Raw genomic sequence first — 17,359 nt, forward strand, 5'->3', positions numbered from 1 at the left:
TTCCTACGTCAGGCTGCGAGCAGCTGAGTCAAACAGCCTGGTTGACCAGTCCAGCAACGAGGAGGCCTGTGCAAGGACAGGGCCGCGGGTATGCTAAGCCCCAAAACCATCACAAGGTAACTATAAGGTAAGTTATCCTTAAGGGTCAACAACACGTACCCAGTATGGGAAACCGTAGTAAGAACACTTGTCAAGGTCTTTTATGTTTAGGTTTGTATTTGGCCTAGGACCAGTACAGTAATTTGCACTGGGGCAAAATGACAATTAGTAGTGTTTACTAAACTCTACTTTTGGTATAAAGGGTGCCAAAGTGATTAAAGTAAACCAGCTTAGACCTACGTTGTTTTATTCGACAATGCGTGTTTACATTCTAAATACTGTACTCTTACAAATAAGGGTGATACATCTTATATGATAAAAGTTTTTGAAAGAGTGATTAGGAATCAGATCTCCAGTTTTATGGAGAAAAATGAACTTCACTACTCGGGTCAAATTGGATTTAGAGCGGTAAGATCCAGTTTTTGGAATTACTCAACTACTATGACAAATTCACGAAAGCATTAGATAAAATTGGAGATGTTGTATACACAGACTTTGCAAAGGCATTTGATAAGTGAGACTATGGAGTGATAGCCAATAAAATGAGATCATTAGGAATATTGGGTAAAGTAAGGCATTGGATTTAAAATTTTCTATCAAACAGAATGAAAGGGTAACAGTCGGTTAATCAAACTAGGTCCAAGTGCAGTGAAAATGCTCTGCTCACCTTGGGGCACAGTTCTTGCACAACGGCTATTTCTCATTCTATATCAGATATAGACAAAAATACTAGTCACAACTTCATGTCGTCCTTTGCAGATTATGCAAAAATCAGTGTGACAATTTTCTCTGTAGAAGTCACTAAAATAATACAAGCTGATATTATGTCTTTAATTGAGCAATGGCAAATAACATGTTTAACAGTGGTAAGTTCCTGTTATTTAGGTATGACTAAAATGATGAACAAGACACAATCAGACCTACACATAGATGGAAAATAACATACGAAAGATCTGGGAATTATGATGTCTGATGACAGGACATTTGGTGAACATAAGCAAGCAAATATAACATCAGTCAGAAAAATAAGAGGATGGATTTTGAGAACGTCTAAATCCAACAATCCCACAGCGATGTTAATGCAGTACTACGTATTTAAATCACTTCTGCCCCTCCTTAAGTACTGCTCAATACGAACTTTCCCTTTCGGGGTAGGAGAGATTTCTGTAATAAAGGGAATGCAGAGAACATGAACATTTCCTGTGCACATTTTTGCATATATGCATACGTTGTCATAATGGACTGTGTACAATATGTAGTTATGGGCAGAAATTTTATCGGTATGCCTATGAATTTAAATTTGAAATACTGTAAGTGTAAAAGCTTATGTTGACGAATTTCCTTTTTGTTTCAGTTCCCGGACCATAGCCTCAATAAATTAAACGAGCGACTAATTCTTTTTCGACACGATTACGACTCGCCAAACATCCTTCAGATCATCAACGCAGCTTCTGAAGTTACTCAGGACACTCTGGTCGAGATCGTCATGTCGGGTGAGTTTTCCTCATTTTTTGTTATATTTTTCACCTAAACTTTTGGTGTATATTATAGTGGAGAGACGCTACAGGTCTTGAGCTTCTGTTTAGAATGTCTTGTGCCACGAGTGCACAATGGTTGCTGCATGATACTACTGTATTACATTAATTGTTTTGTTGCTGTTCATTTTGATCTGCCTTAATGACAATTTTGCCAATTACAAAGATTAAATTATTTTGAAATTCCAGAATTACAGGATACACTGTGTACTGAAATGTTAAATATTACCTAATGTTATTATTTATATTACAAAAATATGCTCTACAACTCTACCCCACCCCCCCCACCCCTTTCATAAGTTGTAAATTATAACTGGTAGAATTCACCATTATAAGGTTATAGATGCATGACAAATTTTAGTTCATCCAATATTTTCCAAGTGGTTATACATCTGCTCTCTAGAGAATATAAATGTAAAATTTTAAGCGGTCCAATAATTTAGATGTTTTATTGACAACTACTTAATTTTTTTTTTTTAAGTAACATGATCACTCCCAAATCCTGTATAGCTTTTTCATTTTATAGGGTGATTTTACTGCATTTTGTGTGCAATTTCCATTTTTATATTTTTGTTTTTACCCTACCAGTAATGCAGGAACTGGAACTTATTCTCAGTAAAAGATCTTATTTTTTCTGTGGACCATTGAAAGACCTGATTTACATCAGTTAGGAGTTTGTTCTCTGCTCATGAAAATTCTAGCATCATCTGCAAAAGATGATGCAAAGTTATAGTGTGTTCTTGTCTGTCTGATTTGAGGATAAGTATTGGAGCAAGTCCCTTGGGGGACTGAGTTTTTCATGGTGGATGATCCAGATTTTACTTGATTGACTGTTACAAAAGTATGCTTGATTATCCTAAATAAATAAATAAATAAAAATAAATATATATATAATACATACTCTATATTTTATGGTATGTATAGCTGCATATTCCCATTCTTAAATCAGTAATTATATTGTAATATGTTTGCAAAGATTAATGAAATACACATTTTTCAGCTCACAATCCATCCGATGAAGTGCAGATTCGGCCACACATGTTATATGTTCACTCTTATAAGACTCCTACATTTTGTGATTTCTGTGGGGAAATGCTCTGGGGACTGGTTAGACAAGGGCTCAAGTGTGAAGGTATGTACTGTAGCCTTGATTGTATAAGATTGTTTTATTGTAAATTATTGTGCAATATTAATTATATTGAAATGTTGCCTATTTGTTTAGGTAATTCAATTTTGAAGGACGAGTGCATAATAGTAAGAAATTTGTATCGCCCCTTCCAGACCCCATTTTGAATCCTGCTGCTACCCAAATTTTAAATTCTTAATTTCACACAGCAGTATTATGAAGTTCAGTCAAAACCAAGAATTATTGGGATTGGTTGGATCTGGCTGTAGTCAAATACTAATTAATGAGAACAAATCTTGATAAAATATATTAATTTAATTTTTAAATTCTATAGTGTATTTGTACTGTACCATATTGCAGGATGTGGTCTTAACTTTCACAAACGATGTGCCTACAAGATCCCAAACAATTGTAGTTATGCACGTCGTCGTCGTACGTCTATGCAACCTATGCCACATTCCCCATCAGACTCCCTTAATTCACTTCACAATCAATCATCTCTTGAGGGGGATGCCCCGGTGGTAAGGGACATGGCATCCCTAGCTGTCGTACGTATCTGTTTTTATTTTACGTAACTAATCATGGATGCATGTGGATGGGATGGTACTGTACTTGGATATACCCCATAGCTAAATTATAATAGGTGTTGATGCTTTAAATCTCCAATACTGAAGTAGGTGTGTGTTGGGAAAACAAAGCTGATTATTTCTCATTAACCTGCATGCCTTTCTGTTGCCTCCATGAAAATGTTATGAAGTCTTATTGAATTACTTTCCTGTTATTTGGTGACATTTATTATCTCATATATACTAAAGAGCATAGAAGTAAATGGAACTATTTAAAATTAAACTATAAAGTGAATGGACTGCCCCAGAAAAGTGTTTAAATCCTCAAATCTTAAAATATTAGTTTATTAGGTAAACAGAATAAGACCCCTGGAAATAAACAGTCATTAATTGTACATAAATTGTTATATTTTGCGTATTTAATGTGCATCTGTAAAAATGAAAAAAGGCTGGTATTAATGGTTTGCTGATTTCAGTAATGACTGACAGCATGATACCAGAATAATTATAAATAGGATAAAAAAAATAGCTTACTGAAGATGAAAGTGATGGTAATACTGTGCAGATATTATACGGTACGTTATGAGATACTAGTCATGAAAAAAGTATATTATGCAGTGTCAAATCAGCTTTGTTGATGATATAATCAACTGGAAAGGATTGTTACAAGCAAAATGGGGTGGGGGGGGTAGAAATAAGATTCCTACAAGACATATTTGCCCAAAATTTCAGTTGAAGATCTTAACCTACATTGTATTTTCAATTTGTCATGTGTGCATTGTTTTTTATAATGTACCATTTCAAATAATGTATATCATACCTAACGGAAATAACAGCTGGAGAATTGCATTGTACATTGTATATAATTTTCACACTGCTTTGTATATTGTATTTTAAGGTGTTCCTTTGCTTGGCACACATTTTTCACGGAAAGGAATCTATACCAATTATGAATTAATTTTAGTTCTGTGTGCAGTGTAAATCAGCTGGTGAAAATATTTCATTATAGCTAAAGGAACATGTATTAGAAATTCATTGCATATAATATAAATGAGTGTGCAATGTTTCTTATATAACGATATTGTATTTGACATTTTTCCTTCCTGCTTAATATTAGCTTGTGATCATATAACTAGAAAATATAATCTAAAATGTTTATTTCTTTACGGTATTATAATATTGATGTTTGTTCCTATAGAGTTTACAGTAATTAATTTAAACCGAATTGCAGTTTGTAAATGTCACAAACTATGAAATTTGCTTATTAAAAATATTTAAAGTGAAATTTATCTTGACCATTCATGAATTTTTAACATTCTGTTTCTAAGTACAAAACAAAGGAAGTACATACTCAGATCTTGCTCCGGATAATTTGAATGGAAAGCTATGAAATTTTGTCATAAACGGTCTTGTAGTACAGTGGTTATGTTCTCGACTCATAACTGGGGATCCCGGGTTAAATTCCTGGGGGGAGGTTGCAGTAATGGTTGGGCAAGTATCCTCTCACATAATGCATCTGTTCATCTAGCAGTAAATAGGTACCCAGGAGTTAGGCAACTGTTGTAGGGTTGCATCCTGGGGAAGTTGAGTAGTTCAACCTAGGTTGGGTCTTGATAGAAGCCTAAACTATATACTGTATATGTACACAGGTTTAAAATAAAAGTAAAATAACAACATACTGGAGTGAATGATATGGAAGAAAATGCAGAATAGAACCAGTGAAGAGCAGGGGTGCCATAGGCACAGAGAACATTGTATAAACATCAGAGGTCCACAGTTGTTCAACATCCCCCCCAGGGAGTATAAAAAATATTGCTGGAACAAAGGTGGACATCTTCAAAAGAAAACTAGTTTTTTCTTCAAGAAGTGCTGGATCAACCGGTCTGTGGTGGATATGTGGGCCTGTGGGCCACTCCAAGCAACAGCATGTTGGACCAAGCTCTCATAAGTCAAGCCTGGCCTCAGGCTGGGCTTGAAGAGAACAACTCCAAGAACCCTATTAAGCAGGTATCAAGAAGGCGTCTTGTCCCTGACAATGGAAATTGCAATGAGTGGTGTTACCATTGATATAAATGAAGGCCTTTTTGAATTAATAAATTGTATTATTGTAACTCTAATATTAAGGTATAAACAGAATAGCACAACTAGTTAATAGCTAGAGGTTGAGATGAAGGCTGAGAACCTTCTGTGGCTAGTAACTTCACGCTTCTGCAGCAGTAGCTCATGAAAGCTAAGAAGAAATTGAATTCAACCATACTTTTTTTTTATGTCCTAAAATTAATATAATAAAATTGTGTAACTTTTTTTCTTGCTCAAGAGAACCAAATTCAGAGTAAACGTTCTTCTGAAAGTCTTGTAACGTTTACATGATAAACTTCTACGGGTCTTTTGTCATTACCCATAATCAATCATATTTTGACATCAAATTCTGAAAATGCTTTTTCCAACACTTATGGAGTGCAGTAATGTATTGGACAAAATCACAACAATAATGCTGGAGGAAGAAATTATTATACCTGCAAATTTAAAGATTTATGCAGTAAAATAGTTACTATGTATTATCAGTATGTACATTTATTAATTTTTAAGCATAAAGATGATATACGTGGTATAGGGTTAATAATGAAATTTTACAAAAGGATCTAATGAACTATGTGCTTGTTAACAAAAACATGCTTGTATGTGTGATACCAGAGGATTGAGAGGAACATACGGAGATTTGTCTCATCACATTGTGCTGCCACAAGAAGATTAAATGAAACGGATAATCGAACCTCATAAGGATTCAAAATCAATGTCTGTCTAGTCATGCTGCCCTGGATAGGGAAGAACAATTAGTCCCTATCCTTATCTATTCAACCCTGTACACCCTGCGGTAATTGGGGACCTGGGTGAAAACTGATTGGTGGATCATTTTCCAGGGAAAGCTAGGTAAGGTGAGGCTTAAGATGAGCTGTATTTATAAAGAAGCCTTTAAGCCTGCTAATGTTAATCAGATAATGTTATCTGCTCCTGTACCAACCTGTAACTCCTCCCTCTCCTACACCGGAAAAAAATAACAAATATAAATAATGAAGAAAATAAGAGAACTTGTAGATGAGTACATAAGAAGAGGTGATAGTGATATTAGAGAGAGATGCTATGAATAAATCAACCTTAGGGCCATAAGATGTATGCCAAAATTGCATGATTATGAATGCCAAGGAAAGGTGTGGAGTTCCAGAACCTGTTAGATTGAGAAGAACTTCTTTGTGAGATGAGGTGGTGGTAACAGCCATTAATGATAAAAGAATGAGTGGCAAGAAAATAGAAGCATGATGAGAGTAATACTCCATGTAAAAAGTTTAGTTAAAAAGAGCTAGTGAGAGGAAAATGAAGAGAAAAATATTAAAAATGTGAAGCTCTCGTAATAAGAAATAAGAAAACGTAACAGGAAGACTTGTACAAGGTAAATGGAAATTTTAAAAATAAACATCAAAGAATATTCAAGGGTGCTGACATTAGAAATTAAGCCGAGAGAATATATTGAAAGTCTAGTTTGTTAATGTGATGAAAGTGGCAATAATGTGAAAGTGATTGGATTTGGTGCTAGAAGATTGGAAAAATTGTGACAGCTGACGTATCAATGACTGTAATGATTGTCAATGAAGTTATGGGAGAAAGCTGCAGGTGTTATAAGGTATATGCAGAAATTATAAAATACTTTGAAGAAAAAAGGTTGAAGTGAGTTTGGGAAATTTGTCAGAAGGGCATGGGGGATACTGTAGTAATGCAAGAAAGGATTGGAAAAAAGCAGTAATTGTTCAATTTGAAAAACAAAGGGGGAACATAGTGAGTAAAAATTTGCAACACTGGTTTACTAAAAGTAGCAAGCAAAGTGCATGGCAAGATGCACTTTTATTCTAGTCTAATTACTTTATATTAGTATTACTGTATTATTAATTTTTGTAATTTATATATTCATATTTTTATTTAATATACTGTAATAGGTTAATGTTGAATTTTCCCTCCAAGAAATGAAGGCCTTTATGCTTATTTTGTTAGTTGTGTGGCTAATGTAAATTTATTTCTATTTTAGTAATTGTTTTCCAAATCATATGGTGGCATTAGGTAATTTTCTTTTTATATTTGCTTCCAATTTTAAATATACTTTTATTTTCTCTCCTTTAATATTTTAAATACTTTTTGTATATTTTGATACTCTGATTGGGGACATGCCTCCATTTTTTTTTCTTCACTTCTTTGTTTCCATGAGCCATCTTGAATGCCATTTCAGATTGACCATAAGCTTGACACCTAAGTATTTCATTAACATAACTCATTTAGTTACAATATAAATTACCGTAAAAAGAATAGAGGAAACAGAGCAAGGTCTTTGCCCATGTGAGACGGCTCCTATTTATGTCCAACCAAGTCACTTGTGTATATGTTTTACCTTCACTTAAAATGGTGCTGTGATCCTAAGTCTTTCATTATGCAGTAATGGCTCCAAAAATCAACAATCCTACTTCCACAACAGCATTTAAACTCACCCTCATTCATTTATCTTCCTGTGTTCAGTGTGTGTATTCACTATGTTCAGGCTTTGTCTTTAAATGTATACATGTTATCAGGAAAGCTCTTTCATTATGATTAATTGATTGATTATTTATTAGCTACAGTAATTACAAATATTTAAAAAAAATGTTCTGGCTTTCATAATTTTAGCAGTAGCAATTGATTGAATTTTATTCTAAAAATATTTCCCAACTGGTTAGTCAGCTGTAAATGAAAGTTTTGTTAGATTGTAATTGATGCTGTAAGTTGATTTAACATTATTTTTATACTGATATACCCATTAGTGTTTTTTTTTTTAGCTACCTGCTTTTCACTTAGGAGCTTTCTATTTATAGTTATTGAGTGTCCAATTAGACAGCATCATGATGTTTACACCAGGGTGACATTCTGCACTAGCATAGCAGGAATCTTTACAAACATGCCTGCTGGATCATTTTGATGCTGGGAGGTTCAATCCAACCTACAGGGAGTGACCACAGAAAGTGCATTTATAAACAGCCAAAGACTTTGTGTTCTCTGGGTACATTTGATTAGGTGGTGTTGAAATGGTTTTTCCATTTTTATGCTTACTAGTTATGGGATTATGTGTTACGATTTACCTTGGACTTGAAAAGTCAACTTTTTTGGGCGATTTCCATTGAGGGTTGGTCCCTTGGAGGACCCCAGCTCCATAAATAAACCATTTGCTGACATATGTATTGTAGTTTGGGACTTTGCCTCCACCCTCCATATTGGCCTGGTCTTCAAATTTATTACACTCAAATAGACAGAATGAGCTATGGATTGGACTCGAGCACACACATCCGTTTGCCCAGAATAAAGAACTCTGCTATTTGTCTTTACTTTGACAATGTATCGGTAATGCATTGCCTGAACAAGGACATGTTTGCAAAGTCCTTTCTAGTGTATCATTAAACATGGGATTTAACTACTCTTTTGGAGTCTCTGAATTTAGTCTTCCATGCAATATTGAGGCATACTGGATGTGTAGTCAAATGGCCCCTCCTAGTTTCTTCCATTCTGGATGGAATGGGAAGTGGCTGTTACCACCACCTGTGGATAGGTAACCCATTTGGCATTTATCAGATTATAAGATTTTCATGGAATTACAAGCTACTTCTATTGATGTGTACCTCACACAATTCTGATGATTGTAGTGAACAGAATCTTGTTTGAAAGCAGTAAGAGAAATTATTTCCTCACAGCCAAATGCTGTTGATTGTCCTGCTGAAGTTGCAGAGATTTAGAAGCAAGCCATTTTGCTAGCTTCCATGCAGCTGGTTAATCCTTGGTTCCCGGGTCTTTTCTCCTGGTTCCAAATCTTTCCTAATGTTCCTTTTTGTCTCGCTCAATTAGCTATTGTTAGCAAACATTTTCAGGCTCTCTGCCAACTTTTGCATATGCAGTTTGTAGGGAAAATCTAATGCCATCTGTGCAGAGCAGGTGGCTTTGTTGTTCATTCATCTTTGGGCCTACTCTCATCACCAGTACAAGATTGCTAGACATGCTCTCAAATAGTACTTTGCTTTTGACCAGCCCTCTTGTGTAGCTAAATCTCTCCTGTTCCACTTTTGGCTGTTTTCAGAGAAAAAACTTATGGCTAACACTACTGCCTCTTACTGTGTTGCTCTGGCAGACCTGCTTTAACTCGGTTTTAGCTTGAGTTCTTTCCCGCTCACATTTGTTAGGCCCTTATTTCTTATAACTTTCTATTTTGCTGATGGAGCCCACCTGGTGTCTCGGTAAGGTTTTGAGTTTCTCCATCATTCAAGGACTTGACAAAACATTTCTGCTCATGCTAACTGCAGAAAATTTGGTTACCAAGCTCCATTCTATCCCTCAGAATCCTGTGTTTTGTTACTTTGATTAGGGAAGAAGTGTTTATTCATCTTCATCCTGACCCTAAGTAATAATGACTTTTTTGTAACAAGGTCCATTCATGCTTTGGGCATGGTTTATCAAACTAAGGCTGTATCACTCTACTTTAATCCTCACATCATGGTGTTCTATACTTAGGCAAGTATATCTTGGCTTCTTCACAGAGTGGTAAAAGTTGAACCAGCCACGGGTGTACCTTTTTCACATGAACTTATAAATTACTACTCAAGGTAGTAACGTATAGGTAGTAACGATGTCATGTTTTTACAGCTTAGTTCGGGGCTATTGGTGTGCCAGGCACATCTTCACTGCTAATGAGTGAATCTCCTCCCAGGTGATCCTTTCAGGCTTTGAAGGAGCCATGCTGTGGCTCTTTACAGTCTATAGTCTACTTAATGCCCTGTTGCTTCTGGAGCTCTACTCTGCAGAACTGGTTAGCATTTTCTCCCATTCATGTTATTTATAGTCTTGGTGGCCTTTTTTCCCATTATTATGCCTTGAGTTTGTTTGGTGTGGTGTGCCATGTGGTGTGCTGGTGCTCACACCAATCTAGTGTGCAGAGTTCAGTCAGTACACTGTGATGATGCTTGAAGCATAACTCGTCTAGGAGGGGTAGCTCATTACTAAATATTAAGGAATTACTGGTATAACTTTACCATTTTTACATCAGATCTGTAATGGAGTATAGTACTCGCTACTAATTTTGGATTCCTGTCAAGTATTATCTGAAGTTGTTAGAAAAAAATCAAGGTAGGGTTGCAAAACTAATAAGCAGCAAAATTTATAAACTTGACAGTGTTGTTTATCCAGACTTTCCAACACAAGAGCTGTGGCTGGGATATGTGTATTCTACAATGTTATAAATTGCATATCCCTCGTTTATCATCTTTAAAAGTCCCTTCCTGAAGAATAAATTACAAAACAAAAGGTATGTAACATCCATACAGATGTTCCATTCACACAAACAGCAGTTTTGATGCTCATATCACCTGAAATTTACAAAATTATGGAACACGTTTTGCCAATAAACTGGAAACCAAAACAGTGACTTAAACAAATCTAGTCTTAGAAATGAAAGGCTAATAGCACACACTAGCATGCAATTCAAATATTGAATCTCCACATTGCTGCAGACAACTACTGTATACTGTACTGTACAGAAAGTGCTATTCTAGTTTGCAAACATCAAAGAAAATTCTGATTTCAGTAGTGGTGTAAAACAACAATAATAATGATAATTGTGTGGACTATGGTTAGGAACATCAGTTATTGTTGTGTAGTCTTAATTATTTGTGCATATATGGGAGATACTAAACTTGGATTTTTAGTACAGTACTGTACTGTACATGTACTAAAATTTAAATGATGGTGGGAAGAATAGCACAGATTTGTTTTTTGGAGGAATAATGTAAGAACTGGTTTGGAAATAGGGTATAAATGAGTGGAATGGCTTGTCAGCTAGCTTTATTGACAGCTGAGCAGGTTTCAAGAATTGATTGGATAGGTAAATAAGTGAGTGGGTGGATTTAAATGGGACCCATCTAGTATGGGCCAACAGGCCTGCTACCTTGCTCCCTGATTGTTCTTGTGTCAATTAGCCCACAAAGCTCTATCACCCAGATCAGCATGTTCTCTACAATTGAGCTATTCTGTTTTGTAAAACATTTGACACTCTTGAACTAGGGTGCATTTTGGTCTTGCTGATCTAAGTAGGGAAGGGGGGGGGCAAGAATTTTCTCGGTAAAAAATGTTTTCTTGGCATCTGGGCCAAGAGACCTCAACCCATGGGTGTTGGGCTTGCATCACATATCTAGGACTCTTTCCCTTTAAGGGTGGGTTTTAATCCAGCCTGGAGGAATTTTATATACAGTACTGTAATAGTGTGTGCAGCATTTAAAAAAGTTTTATCCCAGGGGAGTGTAGTAGTTTTATAGGCTGCTATAGTTTAGGTCCTGGGCAACAGGGTGTCACCATGCAATGGACAGTAATGTAACTACACATGGTAACTACACATGCATACAAAATCTAGGTGAGTACACACACATTAAAACCATGTACAGTATTTGCAATTTGGTTCGTAAATTTTGGAGAGTTAGGCTGTTAGGATTAATATTTTTGACTTTCATATACTGTACGTTGAATCAACATAACGTAGCTTTTTAATTAGGGAGTTTGGTACAATAATATGATTTTAGTAATAAAGAATTGACGAGTGAAAATTTTATACCGATACTTGTCAGGATCTCGTATCATTCATTTGCAACTTGCCATGAATTTTTAAAAAAGTAAAGCGACTCTTAGCTTTACTTATCTCCAACTTTTTTTTTTTTTTACATTATTGGCTCTGACTTACGGACTAACAGAAAGGCCTCCTGATATTGGTATGTAAGATAAGAATACATTGCATGTTTGGCATGGCAGTATTCACTCTTTATGCTAGGCCATTGATTTATGCAGCCAGTAGTAAGTTGTAAATTTAATGTACAAGTATATAGTTGAACCGAGTTGTTTACCAGTTTTAATTTTGTCTTTACAAATATTGAATACAGTATTCTAAACTCTCTGTAGCGAGTTGAGAACATGCAGCCTTCTCTTACTCTAGAGATTGTTCTAAACAACTTTGTATTGTAGTTTGAAGTTCATAAATTTAAATTTTTGTATTTGAGAATTGTAGCATTGTATTTAATGTAACTTTGATAAATTAGTTTATTTGTAAAATACTGGAACCTGTAGCTTATTTAGAACCGAGTTGTGCAGCTTATTATTCAGTGATGATGAAGTATTCTCTAATATAATTACTTCAATTGCTCAGTCCTTGGTAGTTATTCTGTTCCTTAATTCATCTAAAGTATATACAGTATTTTTATTATTGCATTAGACTGCATAGTTAAATTGTTATAAACCACTCGAGTTGTCCCAAGTTAGAATAGCGCACTGCACTGTTTGTGGTTTTTATTTGAGTTAGCGTAAGAGCAAAGTATTGTGTTTGCAATGTGTCAAATTCTTACACAACTTGCCTGAAAATAAATGTTACAAAATCTGCTAATTCCTAAAAAAAAAAAATCAGTGTTTGAAAAGTAAGAAAAAATTAATAAAATTATATATTTTTTGTATTTTGTATTGTTCTTAACAGCACTATAGTGGTCTGATAATATGTTTGTGTCATCTGCACTATTCTGTTTGGTCCAATGACATAATTTTGCTTCAATGGAACACAAATTTTGCAACTTACACATCTCTCTCTTTTTTTTTTTTTTGATATACCAAGTATAGGCAGAGGTTTTGGCAACCATTATGGGTATCGCCCAGCCACTCTCGGCGCAAGTCAATCATTCACGATGAATTTGCACATAATTTCTCATTGCTTTGCAAATTGTCAAAAAACCAGTATTTACAACATTTTTGTTTTCCTTGTATGGGTATCAATATACATCAACCATGTATGCACATTATCTTAAATATATATTAAAAATTAATGCTGAAATCTGTTTGAATATTTATGTACTTGGCAATGTAACACCAACCCACAATAAATATAAAATTTGGGGGTTTTCTGTATTAATTTCTAAACATTTTGACACAAAAATAACCCAATTGCAATAAGTAACTTTGCAAATGTGAGAGTATTATAAGTTTTTGTATCATTGCAAGGGCTTAGTTGTGTGGGCTAAATTGGACTACGAAAGGAGTGGCAGGTTGGACTTTCAGTAGTGTTTATATATTTGCTTGTTCTGTAATGAGTAGGGCTATATAAATGCACACTATTTTTATTTTAATTAAGAAATGTTCAATACTGTATTGTCAAGTATATTGACCATTTCTACTAGTATTGGATTGATATTTTCACTGAATGTTAGAAGAAAATTGTTCCACATTATTTATATAAATTTTATTGTAATATGATGCATAAAGCAACATATCAAGAGAACTCTTACGTTTAGGGAGGGCGTTGGTGTCTGTTCTATTGCTGTTTGATTTTTGGTCGTTATATCTTGGCTTTTGTAGATGAAGTTATTCTATTTCATACTATGTTATTGTTGTTGATCATATATTGCAGCCAAATCCTCTTTATTACTAAAATGTCTTCATTCTGGGAGGTTGTGATGGAACATGCATTTAGAAACACTAACTGCATGAATATGTAATGAATTCCATGCAGCTCCTTTTTCAAGTTCAACTTTATGTTGATTCAAAATTATCTTGAAATGTTGCAATGTGCATTTGCAGACCTCAACAACTTCCAGTCCAAACATGAAGTCTGGTCGGTCGTCCTTCAGTGGATCAGTTGGTAGACCAGCTTGGGTGGAGAAAGAACTAGCTGGAAGAATAAAGGTGAGATGAGGCCACTGCAAATGCTGATGGATGAGAAACTCATTTGTGAAGCACATGATGTTCCCATATCACTCAAGATCCGTTGTGTATACAATCTCTACGTAGTTTGATATAGATGGCCATAAGTAGCATTAGTGACTTGAATTATGATTATGCATGGAATTTTACATAGAACCTATACTGTGAAATCTGGGTAGTGTTTTGGCTCTCTTCACATTGAGTCGAGTTATACTTTGTGATATTTATACAGCACAATATTTAAGAATTGGAATTACAGTATTGCAATGTCTCATCTTGCATAAACAATTTTTATAAACTGTTATATACGTACGGTGATTACGAATATGAAAGAAGTATACAGTAAGTTCAATAGCTGAAGTAAACATAGTTAAAATTCTTAATCTTTTACTATTTAAATATTTAGTGAATATTATACCAGACTAGCAGTCCAGTAGTCCCATAATCAATTTTTCTGAGGAGGAAGCTCTGTTGTTTACTTTAAGCAAATTTCAAGAGTTCAGTATTGACATATTCCCATTGACCCATCGAAATAAAAATTTGCAAACATTTAGACAAGGTGAATACTTATTCTATCTTGCCTTTTCTGCAAGTAACTCTAGGCATTAGCAAAAGTGTCAGTTGACTTGCACCATTTTTGCTCCATTTTTGTTTTTCTTCCAAGCCAAGGATAAATGCAGCCCAATTTTTTTTTAGTTTTTATTACAATTATAAGAAATATGTATATCAGAAAACAATATGCTATTTCCAGATGTACCATTAAAACCTAATCAAAAATATGAAATTCAGTTAAAAAAATAAAAAATTTTCATTTTTCAAGTAAAAAATATGGTCCAAATAACAATCCCAGGCTGTGTCTTTTCAAGATGGCAGCAAAAACTGAATAATTATAAATTCAACAAATAGCCCTAATTGTTATAATTGTGGGTGGTTTGGAGAGCATTGTGTGTAGATGGGTGATAGAGGGAGGTGTGTATGTGGGGTGGGTAATAAGGAAGAGTTCTGTTTGTTGCGGGGGATGGGGTGGGGAAAGATGATAAGGAGAGCTGTATATGTGTGGGTGGAGGGAAGAAGTAGGAGTGGTAATGAGTTTGTTGGAGGATGGCTTGGTGGTATTGTGTTGGTGGGTGGGTCATAATGGGTAGGTGGTAATGAATTTAGTATTGGATGAGTGGGGGAGAGAAGGGGGGAAGGTCTTTGTTGTATAACGGTTTGAAACTACTGACTGTTTTGGCCTCCTCCACCTTCTCACTTGACTTGTTCCAAACGTCTAACACTCTGTTTGCAAGAAAAAACGTTCTGATATTTTTTGGCACCTTTGTTTCCTTATCTTGAGGTCATCTTGAGATGATTTCGGGACTTTAGTGTCCCCGCGGCCCGGTCCTCGACCAGGCCTCCACCCCCAGGAAGCAGCCCGTGACAGCCGACTAACACCCAGGTATCTATTTTACTGCTAGGTAACAGGAGCATAGGGTGAAAGAAACTCTGCCCATTGTTTCTCGCCAGCGCCTGGGATCGAACCCAGGACCACAGGATCACAAGACCAGCGTGCTGTCCGCTCGGCCGACCGGCTCCCAGCTCCTTAGCTTGAATTTGTCTTCTTTTTTGTGAAGTTGCTGTTTCAGAAATGTTTTCTTTTTTCAGTTTGGTCAATTCCTGTTAGTATTTTGTAAGTGGTGATTGTATCACCTCTTTTTTCTTCTATCTTTTAGTTTTGGCATATTTAATGCCTCTAGTCTCTTCTCGTAACACTTTTGTTTAGTTCTGGAAGCCATTTTGTATCATGGTGTTGCACCTTTTCCAGTTTGTGCTTCTTGAGATTTGGGCATCATACAACTGCTGCATATTCCAATTTTGGTTTTGCAAAAGTCATGAACAGTTTCTTTCATATTTCATCATCCACATAATTAAAAACAAGTCTGAAGTTGGAAAGTGATGTATACAATCTTCTCACAATATTCTTTGTGTTCCTCTGGCAACAGCTTACTATCCAAAACCACCCCTAGGTCTCGTTCTTTATTAGAGTTCTGTAATTCCTTTCCACATAATTTGTAAGTTGTGTGTGGTCTATTTTCTCCAATACCACATTCCACAACATGGCATTTATTAACATTGAATTCCTATTTGCTACTTGATGCTCAAAGCACTTATTTATCTAGATCAATTTGAAGGGCATTATAATCTGTCTCCTATTTTCCCCAGTATCTTAGCATCATCTGCAAACATGTGCATATAATTCTGTATTCCTTCTGGTAGATCGTTCATGAAGATAATGAACATTACTGGTGCAAGAACTGAACCCTGTGGTCCTCTGCAAGTAACACTTTTCCAGTCAGATACATTGTGTCTGATTACTACCCTCAGCTGTCTTGTCAGTTAGAAAAATGTTCATCCATGTCAGAAATTTCCCTGTCACCTCTCCATGTTCCAGTTTCCAGAACATCCTCTTGTGTGGGACTATCAAAAGCCATTTTTTTTTTATGTCCAGACACAGTCAACCCAACCACCTCTTTCCTGTAGTATCTCTGTGGCTCTATCATAAAAACTAATTAGATTTGTTACACAGGATCTTCTTTTTCGAAAACCCATACTGTCGCTCAGTTATTATGTCATTAGTCTCGAATAAGTGTTCAACCCATTTGGCTTTAACTATTTTCTCTAGTATTTTGACTACCATGCTTGTTAATGATACAGGTCTATAATTTATAGGTTCCTCTAGACTACCATTTTTTATAGATTGGTATTATGACTTTTTCTATATACAGTATCTGCTATGATTCCTGTGCACAAGGATGTCTGGAATATTAGAGTAGAGTGCTCCGCTCAATTGCACATTCACGCAGCACCCAAGGTGAAACTCGATCAGATCCAACCGCTTTATTTCTTCCTAGCCCCATGAGTAATTTTTCCACTTCATCTTGAGATACCTCTGTGTATTCTATGGTGTGCTCTGGAGTTGGTGTTTGGTCCAACTCTCTGAAATCCTCATTTTGTACAAACACACTTTGGAACTGTTCATTTAGTGTTTCACACACTTCTTTTTCATTCTCTGTAGTCCTGTTCCTGGTTCTCAATCTCTGAATTTTATCTTTTACATGCAGCTTGCTTTTAATGAATTTATTGAAAAGGCCTGGATCTGTTTTACATTTGTCTGCTATAACTTTCTCAACGTTCCTTTCTGCCTCTCTTCTCACTGCTGTGTAATTGTTTCTTGCTTGATTGTAGTGCTGGTATGTTTGCCGGTTAAG

At 35.5% G+C, this 17,359-nt stretch overlaps 1 protein-coding gene across 4 annotated transcripts in view; it reads left to right on the plus strand.

Moving 5' to 3' along the window:
- The window catches only part of PKD (serine/threonine-protein kinase D3), a 149,483-nt gene that overhangs the window by 86,886 nt on the left and 45,238 nt on the right, over nucleotides 1–17,359 (plus strand). For 2 of the 4 annotated variants that reach the window (XM_069304044.1, XM_069304045.1), the window contains 5 exons: nucleotides 1,454–1,592; nucleotides 2,635–2,766; nucleotides 3,121–3,308; nucleotides 12,125–12,142; nucleotides 13,989–14,093. In XM_069304044.1, coding sequence (XP_069160145.1) covers nucleotides 1,454–1,592; nucleotides 2,635–2,766; nucleotides 3,121–3,308; nucleotides 12,125–12,142; nucleotides 13,989–14,093 — 582 coding nt within the window. The remainder of the gene's footprint in view (nucleotides 1–1,453; nucleotides 1,593–2,634; nucleotides 2,767–3,120; nucleotides 3,309–12,124; nucleotides 12,143–13,988; nucleotides 14,094–17,359) is intronic. The other 2 variants (XM_045768884.2, XM_045768886.2) reach the window with 2 other exon arrangements.

The sequence above is a fragment of the Procambarus clarkii genome, chromosome 51 (assembly GCF_040958095.1).
Source record: "Procambarus clarkii isolate CNS0578487 chromosome 51, FALCON_Pclarkii_2.0, whole genome shotgun sequence".
In the NCBI taxonomy this organism is placed as follows: domain Eukaryota; kingdom Metazoa; phylum Arthropoda; class Malacostraca; order Decapoda; family Cambaridae; genus Procambarus; species Procambarus clarkii.